The 17,882-nt window shown below is 36.0% G+C and overlaps 1 protein-coding gene across 2 annotated transcripts in view; it reads left to right on the top strand.

Moving 5' to 3' along the window:
• Positions 1–17,649, top strand: part of LOC145325177 (RYamide receptor-like) — a 58,571-nt gene extending 40,922 nt beyond the window's left edge. For both annotated transcript variants that reach the window (XM_080168045.1, XM_080168044.1), the window contains exons 15-21: positions 1,819–1,901; positions 2,595–2,642; positions 3,901–3,959; positions 4,206–4,266; positions 9,823–9,868; positions 13,245–13,296; positions 17,448–17,649. In XM_080168045.1, the coding sequence (XP_080024171.1) occupies positions 1,819–1,901; positions 2,595–2,642; positions 3,901–3,959; positions 4,206–4,266; positions 9,823–9,868; positions 13,245–13,296; positions 17,448–17,495 (397 nt within the window). In that variant the 3' untranslated portion in view covers positions 17,496–17,649. The remainder of the gene's footprint in view (positions 1–1,818; positions 1,902–2,594; positions 2,643–3,900; positions 3,960–4,205; positions 4,267–9,822; positions 9,869–13,244; positions 13,297–17,447) is intronic.
• The last annotated feature ends 233 nt before the right edge of the window (positions 17,650–17,882 follow it).

The raw sequence follows: 17,882 nt of genomic DNA, 5'->3' as shown, positions 1-17,882 counted from the left end.
TTCCCTGGTATCTCATTTATATCCCTGGTATGATTTTAGAAGATTTTTAATTTTTTTTGGAAGATTTTATAATTTTTATTAATTACTAAAAGAAGGAAAAATTATACCAGGGAAATAAATGAAATTTAAAAACCAAAATTAAACCACATTTTACTAGCATAAAAATGAGTTTTTGTTTAAATGAGAATGATATTCCTGTCCAGTTTTTATATAAAAGTTTTATATAATACATTTAAGATTTTAAAATTCATTAGATTTAACGAGATTAAGCTTTGGCATAAATTAAATTCACTAATATGGATGTAATTTTTTATACTGTTGTATAAAAAATTTAAAAACATTTTTGCCGGAAGCTATTTAAATTTAAAATGTTAAATAATAAATTTTAATGATTTTATAAAAGGTTTAGTTTCATAAATATAGATATTTTGTTTCCTTACTTAAAATTATAATTTATTTGATTTTCCACATCCTATAGTATATATAAAAAATAAGGAACTATCGAACCGATTGAGTTCTTCTTTGATTGAAGCTTGAATAAGGCCCAAGCTAATTTATCCTTAATTCTTGGGATGGTTTTAGCCTATTCTATTCCCTCAACCTCCACTAGATTATAGGCATATCTAATAGTAGAATATAAACTTCAGCTAAGAAAGTATTTTAGGTAGGTATAGCTTTGATCTAAATAAATTGGTATTTTTATGTTAGGTTTTAAATTATCCTTTTTAACAACATCTACGTGATAGCATTCTTAAAAATTGTTTCATTTAACAATCTTAGTTGATAACATATACATATGTATGATGTACATTAAAAATGTATTAATTGTACATACAGTATGCATGAACAATTTTTCTTTTTTATATTGTTATGTTGTTAAGTATAGTATATGTTGTAAACTATTTGAATGAAATTTTGTTTCATATTTTTATTTCCATTTATCCACACTTATGGTTTATAAATTTCAATATATAATAAAAATGGCGTGCAGAAGGGGGGTCATCATCACTCAACAATACTTCCACCCCCCCCCCCCCCCCTCCCCCCTAAAGGTTCTAAACCCCCTGGTGATTTCCTGTCTTAAACCATCTTGTAATTTTTTTGAAGCTAATTACTAAACAAAAAATTCCATGATAAATTAGAATTTTATGATAAAAGAAATATTTTAACAACAAAAACTAAAATTTTATTGTTTTGTTTTCATAATTAAAAATTTAAAAGTTACTTCTTTGGAAAATTTACATTAATTATCTTTTTTTTATGAACAAGGGCTAAGCTCCTAGCCTTTATGGGATCCGCTTCAAGTTGGAGTGAGAGGTTTAACAAATAAATTTATCACATTTCCCAAATAGCCTTAATGCCCTGGTAAATCAATAAAATGGACGATAAATTGATATGCTTTCTCACCTTTGATAATAAAACTTAAAAAGTATAAAAATTGTTGGTCGAAAAGTTTGATCACTTCTAGTATGAACCAACTAATCAAGATACAATGAAACAAAAAGTACCAATATGAGACTAAGTTTACAAACTTAACTTTGGGAACAAGTATCTAATGTCTCCTCCTTTCATATAACTTTCCAAGTTACTTTTGACAATATAGAATATATTTGGACATTAGGATTATCGTGCATTAGGTTGCTAGCCTGGACTTCATTTATTGCTCAGTTTTTTCATTTTTTCATTCAGTAAAGGGGAGGGAATGGGGTAAAGAAGTTGGATGGGGGACCTTTATTTTAGCCAGTTACATGTTTTACTTTATTAGAGTACAATCTAGTATAGGATCCAAGTTTAATACTAATATTTTTTCTTTATTAGACGGGAGACAATGAGCCGCCACGTAGCAGCCAGCTTGTACAGAAAAAATTCAAACATTAACATCACAAAATTGAGAAATTTAGGTAATTTTTAGTTGTACATCTTCTCTATAACTAGCGCCGGTCTATACGTCCATCTGATAAATATACAAAGATTTATGACGTTTATTTGTATAGATTCTCTCATTTAGGCCGAATGTTTAAACATTAAACAATTCAAAATATTAGCAGTCAATGACTGCTATTGTCATTTTTTTATCAAATTTTCCCCCCAAAATTGCTTTTGTTTTGTTTATATTCAAAAAGTGTTTAAAAAGCTTGCCTAGATTTTAAATTTTAGAAAATTAGATTCTCAAAACTATAGAATTTCAACAGTAATATGGTTACCAAACGAATAGAAATAATAGAGTTTAAATTCAATTTACATATATTTATTATTTTAACAAAATACAAAATCGTCTGCGCTCTATTTTTATAGAATAACAAGAATGAAAAGCATCAGCGTTATCCCACAACATGTATTGTAAATCACAAATAACCTGTTATTTTTTAATTAGTTAAAATTAAGAAGGAGGAGAGGTAGTTTTAGGTTTGTTTATTTATTTCTTTAGATCGTGTTAAGTTAGGTCCCGCATCATTTATGCAAAGGAAAAAACTCCCCCCCCCCCTCATTTTGATTTTATTTATAAAACAATGTTCTTTTTGTAAAAGCACAAATTCAGCATACAAATATTAGATTTTATATGTAAAATATTAAACATTTATGTTTTGTCGTAGAGAGAACAAGAAGAAATAATTTGGCATCAAATGATGAATCATCAATTGGTAATTATTTACAATTATTCAGTAGCGTTGCTACTCTGTAATCTAATACTTTATTTTATTTTCGTCAGGTCTTAGAAGCCCAGCGTCAGCCGCGAGTAAGCCTCAAATTTAAAACTTTTTGGGCGCTTTGAAAAATATTTTTGGAAAGAGGGATTGCCATATTTTTGGGTTCAGGATTAGACTTCCAGCTGATTTTTAACATTTTGAGGTTGATTTCACTGAGGCTTACCGGCGGCTGCCGCAAATTTTAATTGCCTGATACCAATCAGAGACCTAAAGGAAGCTTCCCTGAAACGGAGAATTCAATCGGTTCAGTGGTTAATAAATCTTAAGCTGTAGTCTAAAAGAAAAACAATATTGACTTTAAATTTGCATCTGTCTGGTATTATTACCAGAGAAGGAGGGGACATAGGGCTGTTTATTCCCTTAGTACTTTTGGGGATTTTATTGAATTTTGATTGTTTGGTTTATAAGTTGAGTGTCCAAATTTCTAACCACTAATTGTTATCTACAGAAGGTGTAATTTTGTGTATCATCATTAGAGAAACACATTAATTTGTCGGCCATAATCTTATCCCTTAGATCACAGATAATATTTCTGACAAGTTAAGAAAAATAGAATCTGTAGAAGTATAATTTTTATTAAACTTATTCATTGTAGAGGTTTCAGTTTACAATACTAGACGTTTAAAAGATACAACTTTATTTTTAGTTTTTTAATATAAGACTTTATCATAGTAGAATATACAATAAAAAATTCTTTTTTTATTTCTTTTTTATCTTTGTTTCTTTTTAAAGCTTTCCAAAAAGTACTAGGTATTTTTTATATCAAAAACCTTTTCTTAGTCTCTAGACTTTAGGGGCAATGGTTATATTTGGGAGTGAGGGTATTCCCTTAAAATAATCTAACACCTTACCAGGACATATAGAAGCAATGCGAGATTTTAGTGAATAAATATACAGTTAGACTAAAAATTTACTGCTTTTTTATTACTTCGAGGAACACCTTTCAATCTTAGTTTTAAAAAGAAGAAGAAAACAAACTTTTCTGGGAGGTGTGGGTAATTTTTTCTAGGGTCGATTTCTCTTGAAGGGTGGAGCGCCCCTTTGCTACAGATAGACATCCAGTTACTTTTATGTGGTAATGTTTTTGTTAAAGGAAGGGAGAAAAACGTGAATAAATTAATCCACACACCCATTTCCCCCCATTATTGTCATATGTCAGCCTTGATTAGCTTAATTTATTATTAATTTTTAGAAATGAGAAATCTTTGTCAAGAAGAACCTTTAATTGGAATGGTTGTTGAAAGACAGCAGGTATCAACATTAAATATATTATTATTTACATTTTTAAAAAATTTTGTTTGTCGTGTTCAGACACTTATCAGACAACTAACATCTCAACTGATTCAATTACCTCAATTATGGAAAAGCTATCTGTTGCGTCAATAAAAAAAAACAATTTTCCCACTTGTAAAACACTTTTATCTCGCGTTTCACATAGCAGCAGTAAAAAGATAGCATTAGAATTATAAAAATTAATTTACGTCTATTTTTTCTCAGGCAAAGGCCCGAGTACAAAAAGTAAGCATTGTATCAGCGACAACAGTTCTGTCAGATTTAGGTAATTTTATTCATTTTTGTTCGAGCATTTTTTAAAAAATATTTGGTTTTAGACTTGCAGTTACGCCCCTAGGGGCCTCGAGGGACTTTCTAGGTGCGATTTAACTTGGTTGGGTGATGGTCCCCTCCCCCCCAAAAAAATCATCAACCTTCCCAGAACCTATGAGAAGCTACATTGTAAATGAGAACCATATCGGTTCGGCTGTTAGCGATACACACACAAACACACATACTGCTACTTTTATATAAGGATGATATAGGTTAAAAGTTAAACAAATAACTGACAAAATATAAGAAAAATAATAACTTAACTAGTCTTGAATGGCTTTCATATAATTAAATATTTTGGGTATAGTCCTTTCCATGACATCGCTCCATATGGGGCGATGATTTTCTATAGCTCCTTCAAGGAGCTATAGCATAGCCTCTTATCATATGGAGCGATGTGATAGCCCCTTTTAAGGAGCGTTCATATCGCCTCTTATGATAAGAGGCTATGCTATAGCTCCTTCATGGCCTCTTAATAGCTCCTTTGAAGGGGCGTTAATATCGCCTCTTATGATAAGAGGCTATACTATAGCCCCATGATGGCTCCTTCATAGCCTCTCCATCGCCCCTCCATAGTCCTTTACCTCCAGTGCCCCTTCATCGCTCCTTCATCGCCCCTACATCGCTCCTTCATCTCTCCTTCTTGAAATTTATATTAAATTGTACTTTGATGGCCCCTACATCGCCCCTACATCGCTCCTTCATCTCTAATTCTTGAATTTTATATTACATTGTACTTTGATGGCCCCTACATCGCTCCTCCATCGCCCCTACATCGCTCATACATCGCCCCTACATCGCTCCTTCATCTCTCCTTCTTGAAATTTATATTACATTGTACTTTGATGGCCCCTACATCGCTCCTCCATCGCCCCTTCATCGCTCCTCCATCGCCCCTACATCGCTCCTTCATCTCTCCTTCTTGAAATTTATATTACATTGTACTTTGATGGCCCCTACATCGCTCCTCCATGGCCCCTTCATCGCTCCTACATCGCCCCTACATCGCTCCTTCATCTCTCCTTCTTGAAATTTATATTACATTGTACTTTGATGGCCCCTACATCGCTCCTCCATCGCCCCTTCATCGCTCCTACATCGCCCCTACATCGCTCCTTCATCTCTCCTTCTTGATATTTATATTACATTGTACTTTGATGGCCCCTACATCGCTCCTCCATCGCCCCTACATCGCTCCTCCATGGCCCCTACATCGCTCCTTCATCTCTCCATCTTGAAATTTATATTACATTGTACTTACTTTGATGGCCCTTACATCACTCCTCCATCGCCCCTGCATCGCTCCTCCATCGCCCCTACATCGCTCCTCCATCGCCCCTACATCGCTCCTCCATGGCCCCTACATCGCTCCTCCATCCCCTTACATTGCTCCTTCATCTCTCCTTCTTGATATTTATATTACATTGTACTTTGATGGCCCCTACATCGCTCCTCCATCGCCCCTACATCGCTCCTCCATGGCCCCTACATCGCTCCTTCATCTCTCCTTCTTGAAATTTATATTACATTGTACTTACTTTGATGGCCCTTACATCGCTCCTCCATCGCCCCTTCATCGCTCCTCCATCGCCCCTACATCGCTCCTCCATCGCCCCTACATCGCTCCTCCATGGCCCCTACATCGCTCCTCCATCCCCTTACATCGCTCCTCCATCGCCCCTACATCGCTCCTATATCGCTCCTACATCGCCCCTACATCGCTCCTTCATCTCTCCTTCTTGAAATTTATATTACATTGTACTTACTTTGATGGCCCTTACATCGCTCCTCCATTGCCCCTATATCGCTCCTACATCGCCCCTACATCGCTCCTTCATCTTTCCTTCTTGAAATTTATATTACATTGTACTTACTTTGATGGCCCCTACATCGCTCCTCCATCGCCCCTTCATTGCTCCTCCATCGCCCCTACATCGCTCCTCCATCGCTCCTACATCGCCCCTACATCGCTCCTTCATCTCTCCTTCTTGAAATTTATATTACATTGTACTTTGATGGCCCCTACATCGCTCCTCCATCGCCCCTTCATCGCTCCTACAACGCCCCTACATCGCCCCTATATCGCTCCTATATCGCCCCTACATCGCTCCTTCATCTCTCCTTCTTGAAATTTATATTACATTGTACTTACTTTGATGGCCCCTACATCGCTCCTCCATCGCCCCTACATCGCTCCTCCATCGCCCCTACATCGCTCCTCCATTGCCCCTACATCGCTCCTCCATCGCCCCTATATCGCTCCTACATCGCCCCTACATCGCTCCTTCATCTCTCCTTCTTGAAATTTATATTACATTGTACTTACTTTGATGGCCCCTACATCGCTCCTCCATCGCCCCTACATCGCTCCTCCATCGCCCCTACATCGCTCCTCCATCGCCCCTACATCGCTCCTCCATCGCCCCTATATCGCTCCTACATCGCCCCTACATCGCTCCTTCATCTCTCCTTCTTGAAATTTATATTACATTGTACTTACTTTGATGGCCCCTACATCGCTCCTCCATCGCTCCTTCATCTCTCCTTCTTGAAATTTATATTACATTGTACTTACTTTGATGGCCCCTACATCGCTCCTCCATCGCCCCTACATCGCTCCTACATCGCTCCTTCATCTCTCCTTCTTGAAATTTATATTACATTGTACTTTGATGGCCCCTACATCGCTCCTCCATCGCTCCTTCATCTCTCCTTCTTGAAATTTATATTACATTGTACTTTGATGACCCCTACATCGCTCCTCCATCGCCCCTACATCGCTCCTCCATCGCCCCTTCATCGCTCCTTCATCGCCCCTACATTTTTCCTTCATCTCTCCTTCTTGAAATTTATATTACATTGTACTTTGATGGCCCCTACATTGCTCCTTCATCGCCCCTAAATCTCTCCTTCTTGAAATTTATATTACATTGTACTTACTTTGCTGGCCCATACATCGCTCCTTTTCCAAATTTATATTACATTCTACTTTGATGGCTCCTACATCGATCCTTTTCCAAATTTATATTACTTTGTACTTTGATGGCCCCTACATCGCTCCTTCTCCAAATTAGTATTACATTGCACTTTGATGGCCCCTACAATGTAATATAAATTTGGAGAAGGAGCTATGAAGGGGCGATGGAGGAGCGATGTAGGAGCGATGTAGGGGCGATGGAGGAGCGATGTAGGGGCCATCAAAGTACAATGTAATATAAATTTCAAGAAGGAGAGATGAAGGAGCGATGTAGGGGCGATGTAGGAGCGATATAGGGGCGATGTAGGAGCGATGTAGGGGCGATGGAGGAGCGATGTAGGGGCGATGGAGGAGCGATGTAGGGGCGATGGAGGAGCGATGTAGGGGCGATGGAGGAGCGATGTAGGGGCCATCAAAGTAAGTACAATGTAATATAAATTTCAAGAAGGAGAGATGAAGGAGCGATGTAGGGGCGATGTAGGAGCGATGAAGGGGCGATGGAGGAGCGATGTAGGGGCCATCAAAGTACAATGTAATATAAATTTCAAGAAGGAGAGATGAAGGAGCGATGTAGGGGCGATGTAGGGGCGATGGAGGAGCGATGTAGGGGCCATCAAAGTAAGTACAATGTAATATAAATTATAAGAAGGAGAGATGAAGGAGCAATGTAGGGGCGATGTAGGAGCGATGAAGGGGCGATGTAGGAGCGATGAAGGGGCGATGGAGGAGCAATGAAGGGGTGATGGAGGAGCGATGTAGGGGATGTAGGGGCCATAAAAGTACAATGTAATATAAATTTGGAGAAGGAGCGATGAAGGGGCGATGGAGGAGCGATGTAGGAGCGATGTAGGGGCGATGGAGGAGCGATGTAGGGGTCATCAAAGTACAATGTAATATAAATTTCAAGAAGGAGAGATGAAGGAGCGATGTAGGGGCGATGGAGGAGCGATGAAGGGGCGATGGAGGAGCGATGTAGGGGCCATCAAAGTACAATGTAATATAAATTTCAAGAAGGAGAGATGAAGGAGCGATGTAGGGGCGATGTAGGAGCGATGAAGGGGCGATGGAGGAGCGATGTAGGGGCCATCAAAGTACAATGTAATATAAATTTCAAGAAGGAGAGATGAAGGAGCGATGTAGGGGCGATGTAGGAGCGATGTAGGGGCGATGGAGGAGCGATGTAGGGGTCATCAAAGTACAATGTAATATAAATTTCAAGAAGGAGAGATGAAGGAGCGATGTAGGGGCGATGTAGGAGCGATGAAGGGGCGATGGAGGAGCGATGTAGGGGCGATGTAGGAGCGATGAAGGGGCGATGGAGGAGCGATGTAGGGGCGATGTAGGAGCGATGAAGGGGCGATGGAGGAGCGATGTAGGGGCCATCAAAGTAAGTACAATGTAATATAAATTTCAAGAAGGAGAGATGAAGGAGCGATGTAGGGGCGATGTAGGAGCGATGTAGGGGCGATGGAGGAGCGATGTAGGGGTCATCAAAGTACAATGTAATATAAATTTCAAGAAGGAGAGATGAAGGAGCGATGTAGGGGCGATGTAGGAGCGATGAAGGGGCGATGGAGGAGCGATGTAGGGGCCATCAAAGTACAATGTAATATAAATTTCAAGAAGGAGAGATGAAGGAGCGATGTAGGAGCGATGAAGGAGCGATGTACGGGGCGATGGAGGAGCGATGTAGGGGCGATGGAGGAGCGATGAAGGGGCGATGGAGGAGCGATGTAGGGGCCATCAAAGTACAATGTAATGTAAATTTCAAGAAGGAGAGATGAAGGAGCGATGTAGGGGCGATGGAGGAGCGATGAAGGGGCGATGGAGGAGCGATGTAGGGGCCATCAAAGTACAATGTAATGTAAATTTCAAGAAGGAGAGATGAAGGAGCGATGTAGGAGCGATGAAGGGGCGATGGAGGAGCGATGGAGGAGCGATGTAGGGGCCATCAAAGTACCATGTAATAAAAATTTCAAGAAGGAGAGATGAAGGAGCGATGTAGGAGCGATGAAGGGGCGATGGAGGAGCGATGTAGGGGCCATCAAAGTACAATGTAGTATAAATTTCAAGATGGAGAGATGAAGGAGCGATGTAGGAGCGATGAAGGGGCGATGGAGGAGCGATGTAGGGGCCATCAAAGTAAGTACAATGTAATATAAATTTCAAGAAGGAGAGATGAAGGAGCGATGTAGGGGCCATCAAGGAACTCAGATATATATATAAAATCGTGAAGGGGCCATGAAGAGGCGATATTTTATTAAATAGCCCCTTGGGATAAGAGGACATATCATTACCTCTTTAGAAGGAGCGAGTATGGAGCGATAAAGGATCATTTAATCGCCTCTTAGGGCAAGGGGCTATCAAATCGCTCCTTTCAAGGAGTCATAACATCGCCTCTTGTTATAAGGGGCTATTAAATCGCTCCTTTCAAGGAGCCAATACATCGCCCCTTGTCATAAGAGGCGATCAATTAAAATCATCGCCCCATATGGAGCGATGTCATGGAAAGGACTATACCCAATATTTTAGATGTGAAGGCATGTAGTACAAATAATGACCTCAGAAAATACAGCAGGTGATAATTTTAACCATGGCTAAACATGTAGCGCATCCGCTCGTCGTCGGGGAAGTGATGGAATCGAGTCCTGGCTCAACAACCTTTACCCATCCCCTCCCTCCTGCTGGATGAACGAACTGACCATAAATGAGGTCTATGTTAGCAACCTAAATAGGCATATCAAGGCATATTTTACATCCATTTTATCGGCTTCAAACATTAGGGTAAAATGGTACGTCCAGATTTTCTTTATATTTTTAACCATATTCTTGAATGTTTAATCTTACGACGATTAGGAATAATATTACATGCGTGTCAGCTCTTAATTACATCTCAAAATGAAAGTACGTCCAAATTAAGCATCATTTTACCGGCAGATCAAGTTAGAGCGCTGTCACTCTATTATTAACTAGCGGCTTCGCCCCTAAAGCCTCTAGGGGAACTCGAGAAGAGGGAAGTTGAATTCCAACGGCAAATTTTAAAAGAAAATGTTTTTGATAAAATTGTCCGATTTCTATGTTGCGTTCAAGTCTCTAAGAATATTTTTTAAAAATTTCTATTTTTTGTGGATTCTCTTGGGAGGGTGGTGGTACCCTACTCCAAAATAGTTATAAACCTTCCCAGGACCTATGAGAAGCTACCCTGTTAAGGAGAACCCGATCAGTTCAGCGGTTAGTGGGATCCTTCGGTACAGACAGACAAACACAAATCCTGTTACTTTATTATAAGGATAAAATGTTCATTTGTCGAACTTTCGGAATTCTGAACTTTTATTATTTTCATCCTTGTTATTTTCTGAGAATTTTGTTAGATTTATTACATTACATTAGAAAATGAGACGTAGACATATAAGACAAGAAATCGGGATACATATTTAGAGACTTTAATTATTTGATTACGTAATGTTTAAGAATTTTTGTTGATTTAACCGTGACTGTAACACCTCAATGTGAGGTGGCGGTTTCGAATCTCATTAAATAAATTCGATATGGTTTTTCTTTATAATGTAGTAACCGCTGAACCGATCGGTTTCTCCTTTACAGGATAGCTTCTCATTGTCCCGGGAAGGTTTATAACTATTATGGGGGAGGGTACCACCACCCTCCCAAGAGAAATAACAAAAAAATCATTTTTTTTTTAATATTTGTAGAGACTTGAACGCAACATATTCATTTGAAAACTAAAATAAAAAATGAGGTCGGGGGTGGAGTAATGTTGCCCCCCTCCCCCTCCCAAAAAACTTTTTTTTCTTTAAAAAAAATCTAAATTAAAAAAAAAGTTTTGGGATTCAACTCCTCCCTCCTCAAGTGCCCCTAGCTTTGCTTCTGCATCTATGTCATGTGCCTATAATTAACTGATAATAAGTGGAAATCATTAAGTCAGTTTGCATGGAATTTAATAAACCACTTACTTAACGATTGTTTAATTATTTGACAACAGTCCAAAAAAAGTAAAGATGCATAATTTAGACGACTAAATAGCCAAATAACTACACACTATTTCTAAATTACTAAGTGGTGGAGACCCTTTTAGTCTGCTACCAAATTGCTTCTTATTCTTTAGTAGGAACTCGGCTGTGTTTATATTTCTGACACTATAATCTAATTTACAAAATCGGGACAGACTCCTCGCCCTACGGACAAAATTACAATTAGCTCTCTCTATTCTCTTACTTTAATATAAATCCTTATCCACGAAAAAGACAAATATTCTATCTTTAGTTTATTACCTTTAAAGCCACTCTTAAATTTATTTAGCATTTTTTATATATTTCACAATGTTATTAATCTATAATGCCTTGGCGAACATAGTCCATGAGAAGAAATAGTTATTTCTCGCATCGTATTATAAACAGCTTTCCGCAGACATAGAATGTACAATTATGAGATTAAAACCAGTTTTTTTAGCCCCGAGGTGATTGTACTTTTGTATATTTGTAGAAAGCTGGATATTATACTAGACATAGTTTTTTCGTATGGATGTGAACCGGTTCCTATCCACCGGATTCGAATGAATACGAGAAATATTTTTCTATATGGCTTTCAAAACGAATAATATTCGCTAGATTAGAACCGGTTTTACCTTGTTTTTTGTTGTGCTACTCATGAATAAATATATCCTTGTTTTATGTGCATAATTGTCATGAGAGAAAAATGCGAAGTAATTTATACTATTATCTCAACATTTTTCCATTTTTCTATTCTTTATTTTCTACTAGCGGATACGCCCCCTAGAGGCCTCTAGGGGCTTTTGAGGAGGGGAGAGTCGAGTTTGATAACCCAATTAATTATTTTAGATTTTAAAAGAATAAGAAAAAAATTTGGGGGGGAATTTTTTAGGTGGGGGGAGTATTTTTTTCTAGGGGCGATTTCTCTTTGGAGAGTGGTGGTACCCTCCCCCAAAATAGTTATAAACCTTCCCGGGACCAACGAGAAGCTACAATGTTAAGGAGAACGTAATCGGTTCAGCGGTTAGCGAGATCATTCGGTACAAACAGACAGACAAACACACATCCTGTTACTTTATTATAAGGATTTTTGTTTGTCATGTTTTCTTATTTTTGCTAAGGGAGACATTCAACTTTAGAGTATCAATAAATGTTTCAATAAACCTTTAAATAACAATGATGTGATATTGATACTCTATACTATAACATCTATTGAATAATTATACTTAAGATTACAAATATTTCAAATAATTGAGGGGCGTTAGACAAAAATCCAAAATAGTAAAGAAATTGATTCTCTATTCTATAGCATCTATTATTTAATAATTAAGTTCGCTTCATACCTCAAATATCCCATATTTTAAATACACTCGGGGGCATTGAAATGTCATAAAAAATAGTTTATTGATTCTCTATTCTATAACATCTATTAACTTCACTAAAATGTCCAATATTCGAAATACTTTTGGGGCATTATAAACAATATTCCGTAATGGTGAAGAATTAATTCTTCTATGAATTCTATTATATTTAGATGTCAAATGTCAAATATTTTAAATGCTTTTGGGGGTATTATACAAAAATTCAAATTAGTAAAGAATAGATTCTCTATTCTATAATATCTATTATAATGATTACATCTAAAACGTCCAATATTTTAAATACACTTGGAGGCATTTAAATATAATCAAAAATAATAAATTATTGATTCTCTATTATATAAAATCTATTATATAATAATAACTTTACTTTAAAACCCAAATGTCCAATTTTTAGACTACTTTTAAAGGCATTATTTAAATGATAACTGTATAAAGATTAACTTTACTTTAACTAACAAATGTACAATATTTTAAATACTTTTGTGAGTATTAAACAAAAATCCAAATTAGTAAAGAATAGATCTATTATAAAACATCTATTATTTAATGATTAACTTTATTTTAGATCTCAAGTATCGAACGGTTCCGGAGCTCTGAGGGATAATTATCAATCAGAGGTAGGTTAAAAATAAGTATTTAAAGCGAAACTTTTCTTTAGTTAGGGTCGGTCCGTACGTCCGTCCGTCAGGAACGGATAGCTTTTTTCGTTAATTTAGGCTTAATAAAACATGAAAGCATGTCCTTAAACATTATCCTGTATTTAATCAGTATTTCACCAAATTTACTTACAATATTGGTTCGACTGTTATACATTTAAATCCTGATTATTCAGTTCTTACACTCTACAAGTGTTAATGTTCGTTTTTCCTACCGTTTCAGAGCTTTGCTCTTATGGATGTTGTCTTCCTTGTTTTAAGAGAACAAGAATGACAACATTTACAAAAGCAAAGCTCAGAAATGAAAATTTAGTACAAAAAGGTGTCAAAATTAAACAAAATAGGATCTTTAGTTCGCTAGCTCAAAACATTGGAGAAAGAAATGTATTTTAAAAATAAGAAAAGCGTAATCATTCCATTGTAAAAATATAGTTGGTGTGAGAATATATTAAATGATTTAATTTCGAGAATTTTTTGTGAAATAAATTACAATTTACTTTTCGTAGGATTTATTTTTCACGTGTGATCAATTTATTTTGCTAGGGATCCAATTATTTCATGTAGAAAAAAATCGTTGCTCAATCTAGATTTATCAACTTGAGATTTAATTATTCATTTATGCTGTTTGAGTAAAAAAACTCATTTTAATCAACAATTTGTTGGACAAAAATTTATTTACAGAAGGGGGGGGGGGAGAATCAAACCCTCTGGTAAAATCAAGGGGTAAGTTAGTAAACACATAGGAGGTTTACCCATCCCAAGCTAACACTGAAAATACACTTCTCTTGTTGTCTGTAATATACCCCCTTAAAGGTCACACACACTTGGCAAAATTATGTGCACGCCACTAAATGAATAAATAAGTTTATTCATTTTGCAATAAATGTACAAGGACATTTTTTTCAAAATTAGCGAAACCATTTAAATAGGGAAAAAGATAAGTAAAACACAGTGGTTAATACTTGTATGCAATCCTTATAATAAAGTAACAGGATGTTTGTCTGTCTGTTTGTCTGTAAGTTTGTATTAATGAATCTCGCCAACCGCTGAACCCATATGGTTCTCCTTTATATGCTAGCTTCTCAAAAGGTTTATAACTATTTTGGGGTAGGGTACCACCACCATCCCAAGAAAAAATTACCCCAGCAAAAAAAAATTTTGTTCATTTTTCTTTTTAAATCTAAAATGAAAAAAATTGGTTACCGAATTCAACTCCCCCCTCCTCAAGTGCCCCTAGAGGCTATGGATGCGTAACCGCTAGTAAACATTAAAGTATAGTGAATAAATCGCAGAATATAATATGTTTCTTAAATATCTTTTTGAAATCCATCATTATATATACTAACAATTTCACCGTTATAACATAGAGACAAAAAGTAGTTATAGAGTAGCTACGCTTCTCAAAAAAACAAATTGGAACTCTGCGTCTTTTTGGCAATGCGGTTATTTTATATTTGCAACATTTCTATAGCCAAAATGAGATTTTTCTTATACTCAATATGACAATGGATATATTAATATTTGGATAGTACAACAAATTTTTATGTTCTCTAAAAGACTGAAAATAGCAGCGGGCTAGAATGACGATTCCCCCCTTCCACCCCTTTTACCCCATCCCCTCCTACTGGATGAACGAACGAGTCCGTGTTATTAAGCTTATTTGACTTAAATTTTTCCCCTGACATAATATCCACGCATATTCTGCATGCATTATTATTATATTATCCATTTGGAAAAATGAATACAGATTTTACTAATTACTTTTTCGCAGTTGTATAGGCCTTAAAAATAGTGCGCATTTGAAATAGGTATATAAAATTAAAAAACAATTAAAAATGTTACTTTATTTGCTTTAGAATGTCATTTTAAATTGCTAAATGTTATTCTTAGGATTTAATTCATTTATAATAGTCTGCTGTAGCTGCTCTATGATTAATTTTGTCTGTTCTTCTGTACTTCCGCAACGCTATTTGGAAAATGCTATTTTCTTAGCTGCTAATTAAGAACACTGCTGAAATTACTATAATTTACTTCCCCATTTGATCTGTTCACCATGCTTCAAAAGACATACATACATTTATCTAAATATTCTTTAAAATTATTATGATTTATCGCAGATACTCTTTCGTCTACTTTTTATGACAACTGCTTGGTAACTAACTTGTTCCGTTTGTCCATGAATGACTTTTTGTGCTTCGCTATCTTATGATGTTGTCTTCCTTGTTTTTATTTAGTATTTCTTGTATTTTTTGCACCAATCCTCTCATTAAGTTACTTCTAACAATTATTTATTTCAGAAAAGAGATAATAATTCGGAAAATTCATTTTGTTACATTTAATGTCCAAGATATTTTTTGTCTTTCAGCAGGGGAGCAGCAACAAATTTTAAAAAGATATTTTGATTACAACATATTTGTAAAGCATAAAACAATAAGAAAGTTTCCTGGTAGTTTCCCGCAATGCACCTTGTTGGACACAGAAACTCCCTCCCTCGTATTTTGAAAAAAAATGAAATAAAAGGAGGGGAGGGGGAGTTTTCCGTTTGCTTTTTTGTTACTTTTGGTTATGTTAGGTTAGGTTAAATTGGTACTGGATAGCCCCACAGGTTTAAGAACCGAAGGTAAAGGTCCCTCTTATTTTTAATCAATTTCAAAAATAAGGAGAAAAGGGTGGGTTCAGTGCTTGATAGGTGCTTTGAGGGAATGCACCTGTTTCCTTTTGTTAACTTTTAGCAGGCATTATCAATAAATTAGAAATATAACATTTTCCATATTAGTTGTTTATAAGAATTTATCTCCTTGTCTTAATCCGAAGTGAGAAAACTTTTTAATCAGTTTCTAGATCTATCAAATTCGTTAGTGGTTATTTACGTTGACTTTGCTATTTTGTGCCTAGGTAGCGCAACAAGCTGATAATTCGCTTTGTCTGTCCGTCCTTCTGTCCATATCGCCATGGGGAAACATGATTGCTTTGTGAAGATTTCCCATACCAGTGAGACCTCAGTATGTAAATTATTTGGTCTGTAGGTCTTTAATTAATGTTTCAAAATATAGATATTGAAAAATATGAAAATACATTTACTCTTGATTTCAACATCTACTCTTTAAATCGCATTGTCTAAATACCCATCCATCTGGTTTTTTTGTGATTCGCTTATTATGAATGTTGTCATCCTTGTTTAGGGTTATTACTGGTGAAAACTTTGAAGGCAAAATAGTTTTTTGTGGATGCAAAATCAATTATTGATTGCTCAAGTTAGCTAGATTATTTATTCCAATTGAAAAAAAAATAAACCTTACCTTACATTGCACAATCCTTTCAAGTAATAAAATAAATTAGTAAATTATTCTGTAAGAATCCTAATCAAAGAAACTTTTAATCAGTCTATCTAATTACAGCGTATAGATTTAACTTTTTTTCGAGTTGTCTAGCTACATCTGACTGTCTTAGACAAAATTCTAACAAAACCTGGTGATTTCCCTTAAAGCACCTAGCCAGCAGAGAAGCCTCCCTAGTTTGTTTCTTTATACTTAACCGTTGAGAGGGGCCTTAATCCAACAAGTCCTACCCAAACCTGAACTAATTTTTTAAAAATAAAACAACTCTCTACCCAATATTTTTGATTTATTTCAAATTAACAGAAGATTGTTCAAAAGTTTAAGACATTAGACTTTAGTAATTATCTATCATTATTAGAATATAGTTATTAGTTATGCAAAAGAATAAGCATTGTATTAGCGAAACTTCATGTTGATAATTGTGTAGACCTGAATATCAGAAAAATTTGGGAATAAGTCAATAATTAAGTCGACAAAAAACGTAGGAGTCCCAAACGTCGGAGTAGACAAACGCAGGGGTGTTAAAATATTAGTTTAAGTATTTTTATACAGGTTAGGTTAGGTTAAGATATGATTATACAAATAAGCCCCCCGCAGGGGTTAGGCATTTAAAAAACCTAAAATATGGTTTAAAAGAGGTTAGGTTAGATTAATTGTCCTCTCCTGCGTTTGTCCACTCCGACGTTTGGAACTCCTGCGTTTGTCCTAGGACCGTATGTCAACTAAATTCTTCTAGTATAACAGGAGTAATCTAATTTGTTATTTTTGTTTCAGATGTCCAGAATAAATGAAGAAAAACACGGAGAGTTGGAAAATAATTAATTTAATTGAATTAATTAATTGTAGCCATTGTTTAAGCTAGGATTGTTTTTTTCATATCGTTTCAATGACATCTTTCTGCGGTTTGAAATAAAAATATATAAGATTTAAACCAGTTTTGTTAGGCCCGTTGGGCCGAAAGGCCGGCCTAACAAAATTTTTTTTTTCTTTTATGATTTTTATTTTCATATTTGTGGAAAATTGTCTGTAATAAGATCCTATATGTAATTTTCATTTTAACTGAGAACTGGTTCTAATCCAGCGGATATCAATCAGTTTCTAAGCCATAAAAGAAATAAATAACTAAATATCTGAATTTATAGTTGCCGCTACAATAACCAATCGAATCACGTGTCTCCATTGTCAAAAGATCATCCAATAATACGCTTG

This window comes from Acartia tonsa, chromosome 7 (assembly GCF_053477335.1).
Source record: "Acartia tonsa isolate MP-2025a chromosome 7, ASM5347733v1, whole genome shotgun sequence".
NCBI classification, from domain to species: domain Eukaryota; kingdom Metazoa; phylum Arthropoda; class Copepoda; order Calanoida; family Acartiidae; genus Acartia; species Acartia tonsa.
The sequence above is the reverse complement of the archived record's forward strand: the minus strand, read 5'-3'. Positions and strand labels throughout refer to the sequence as shown.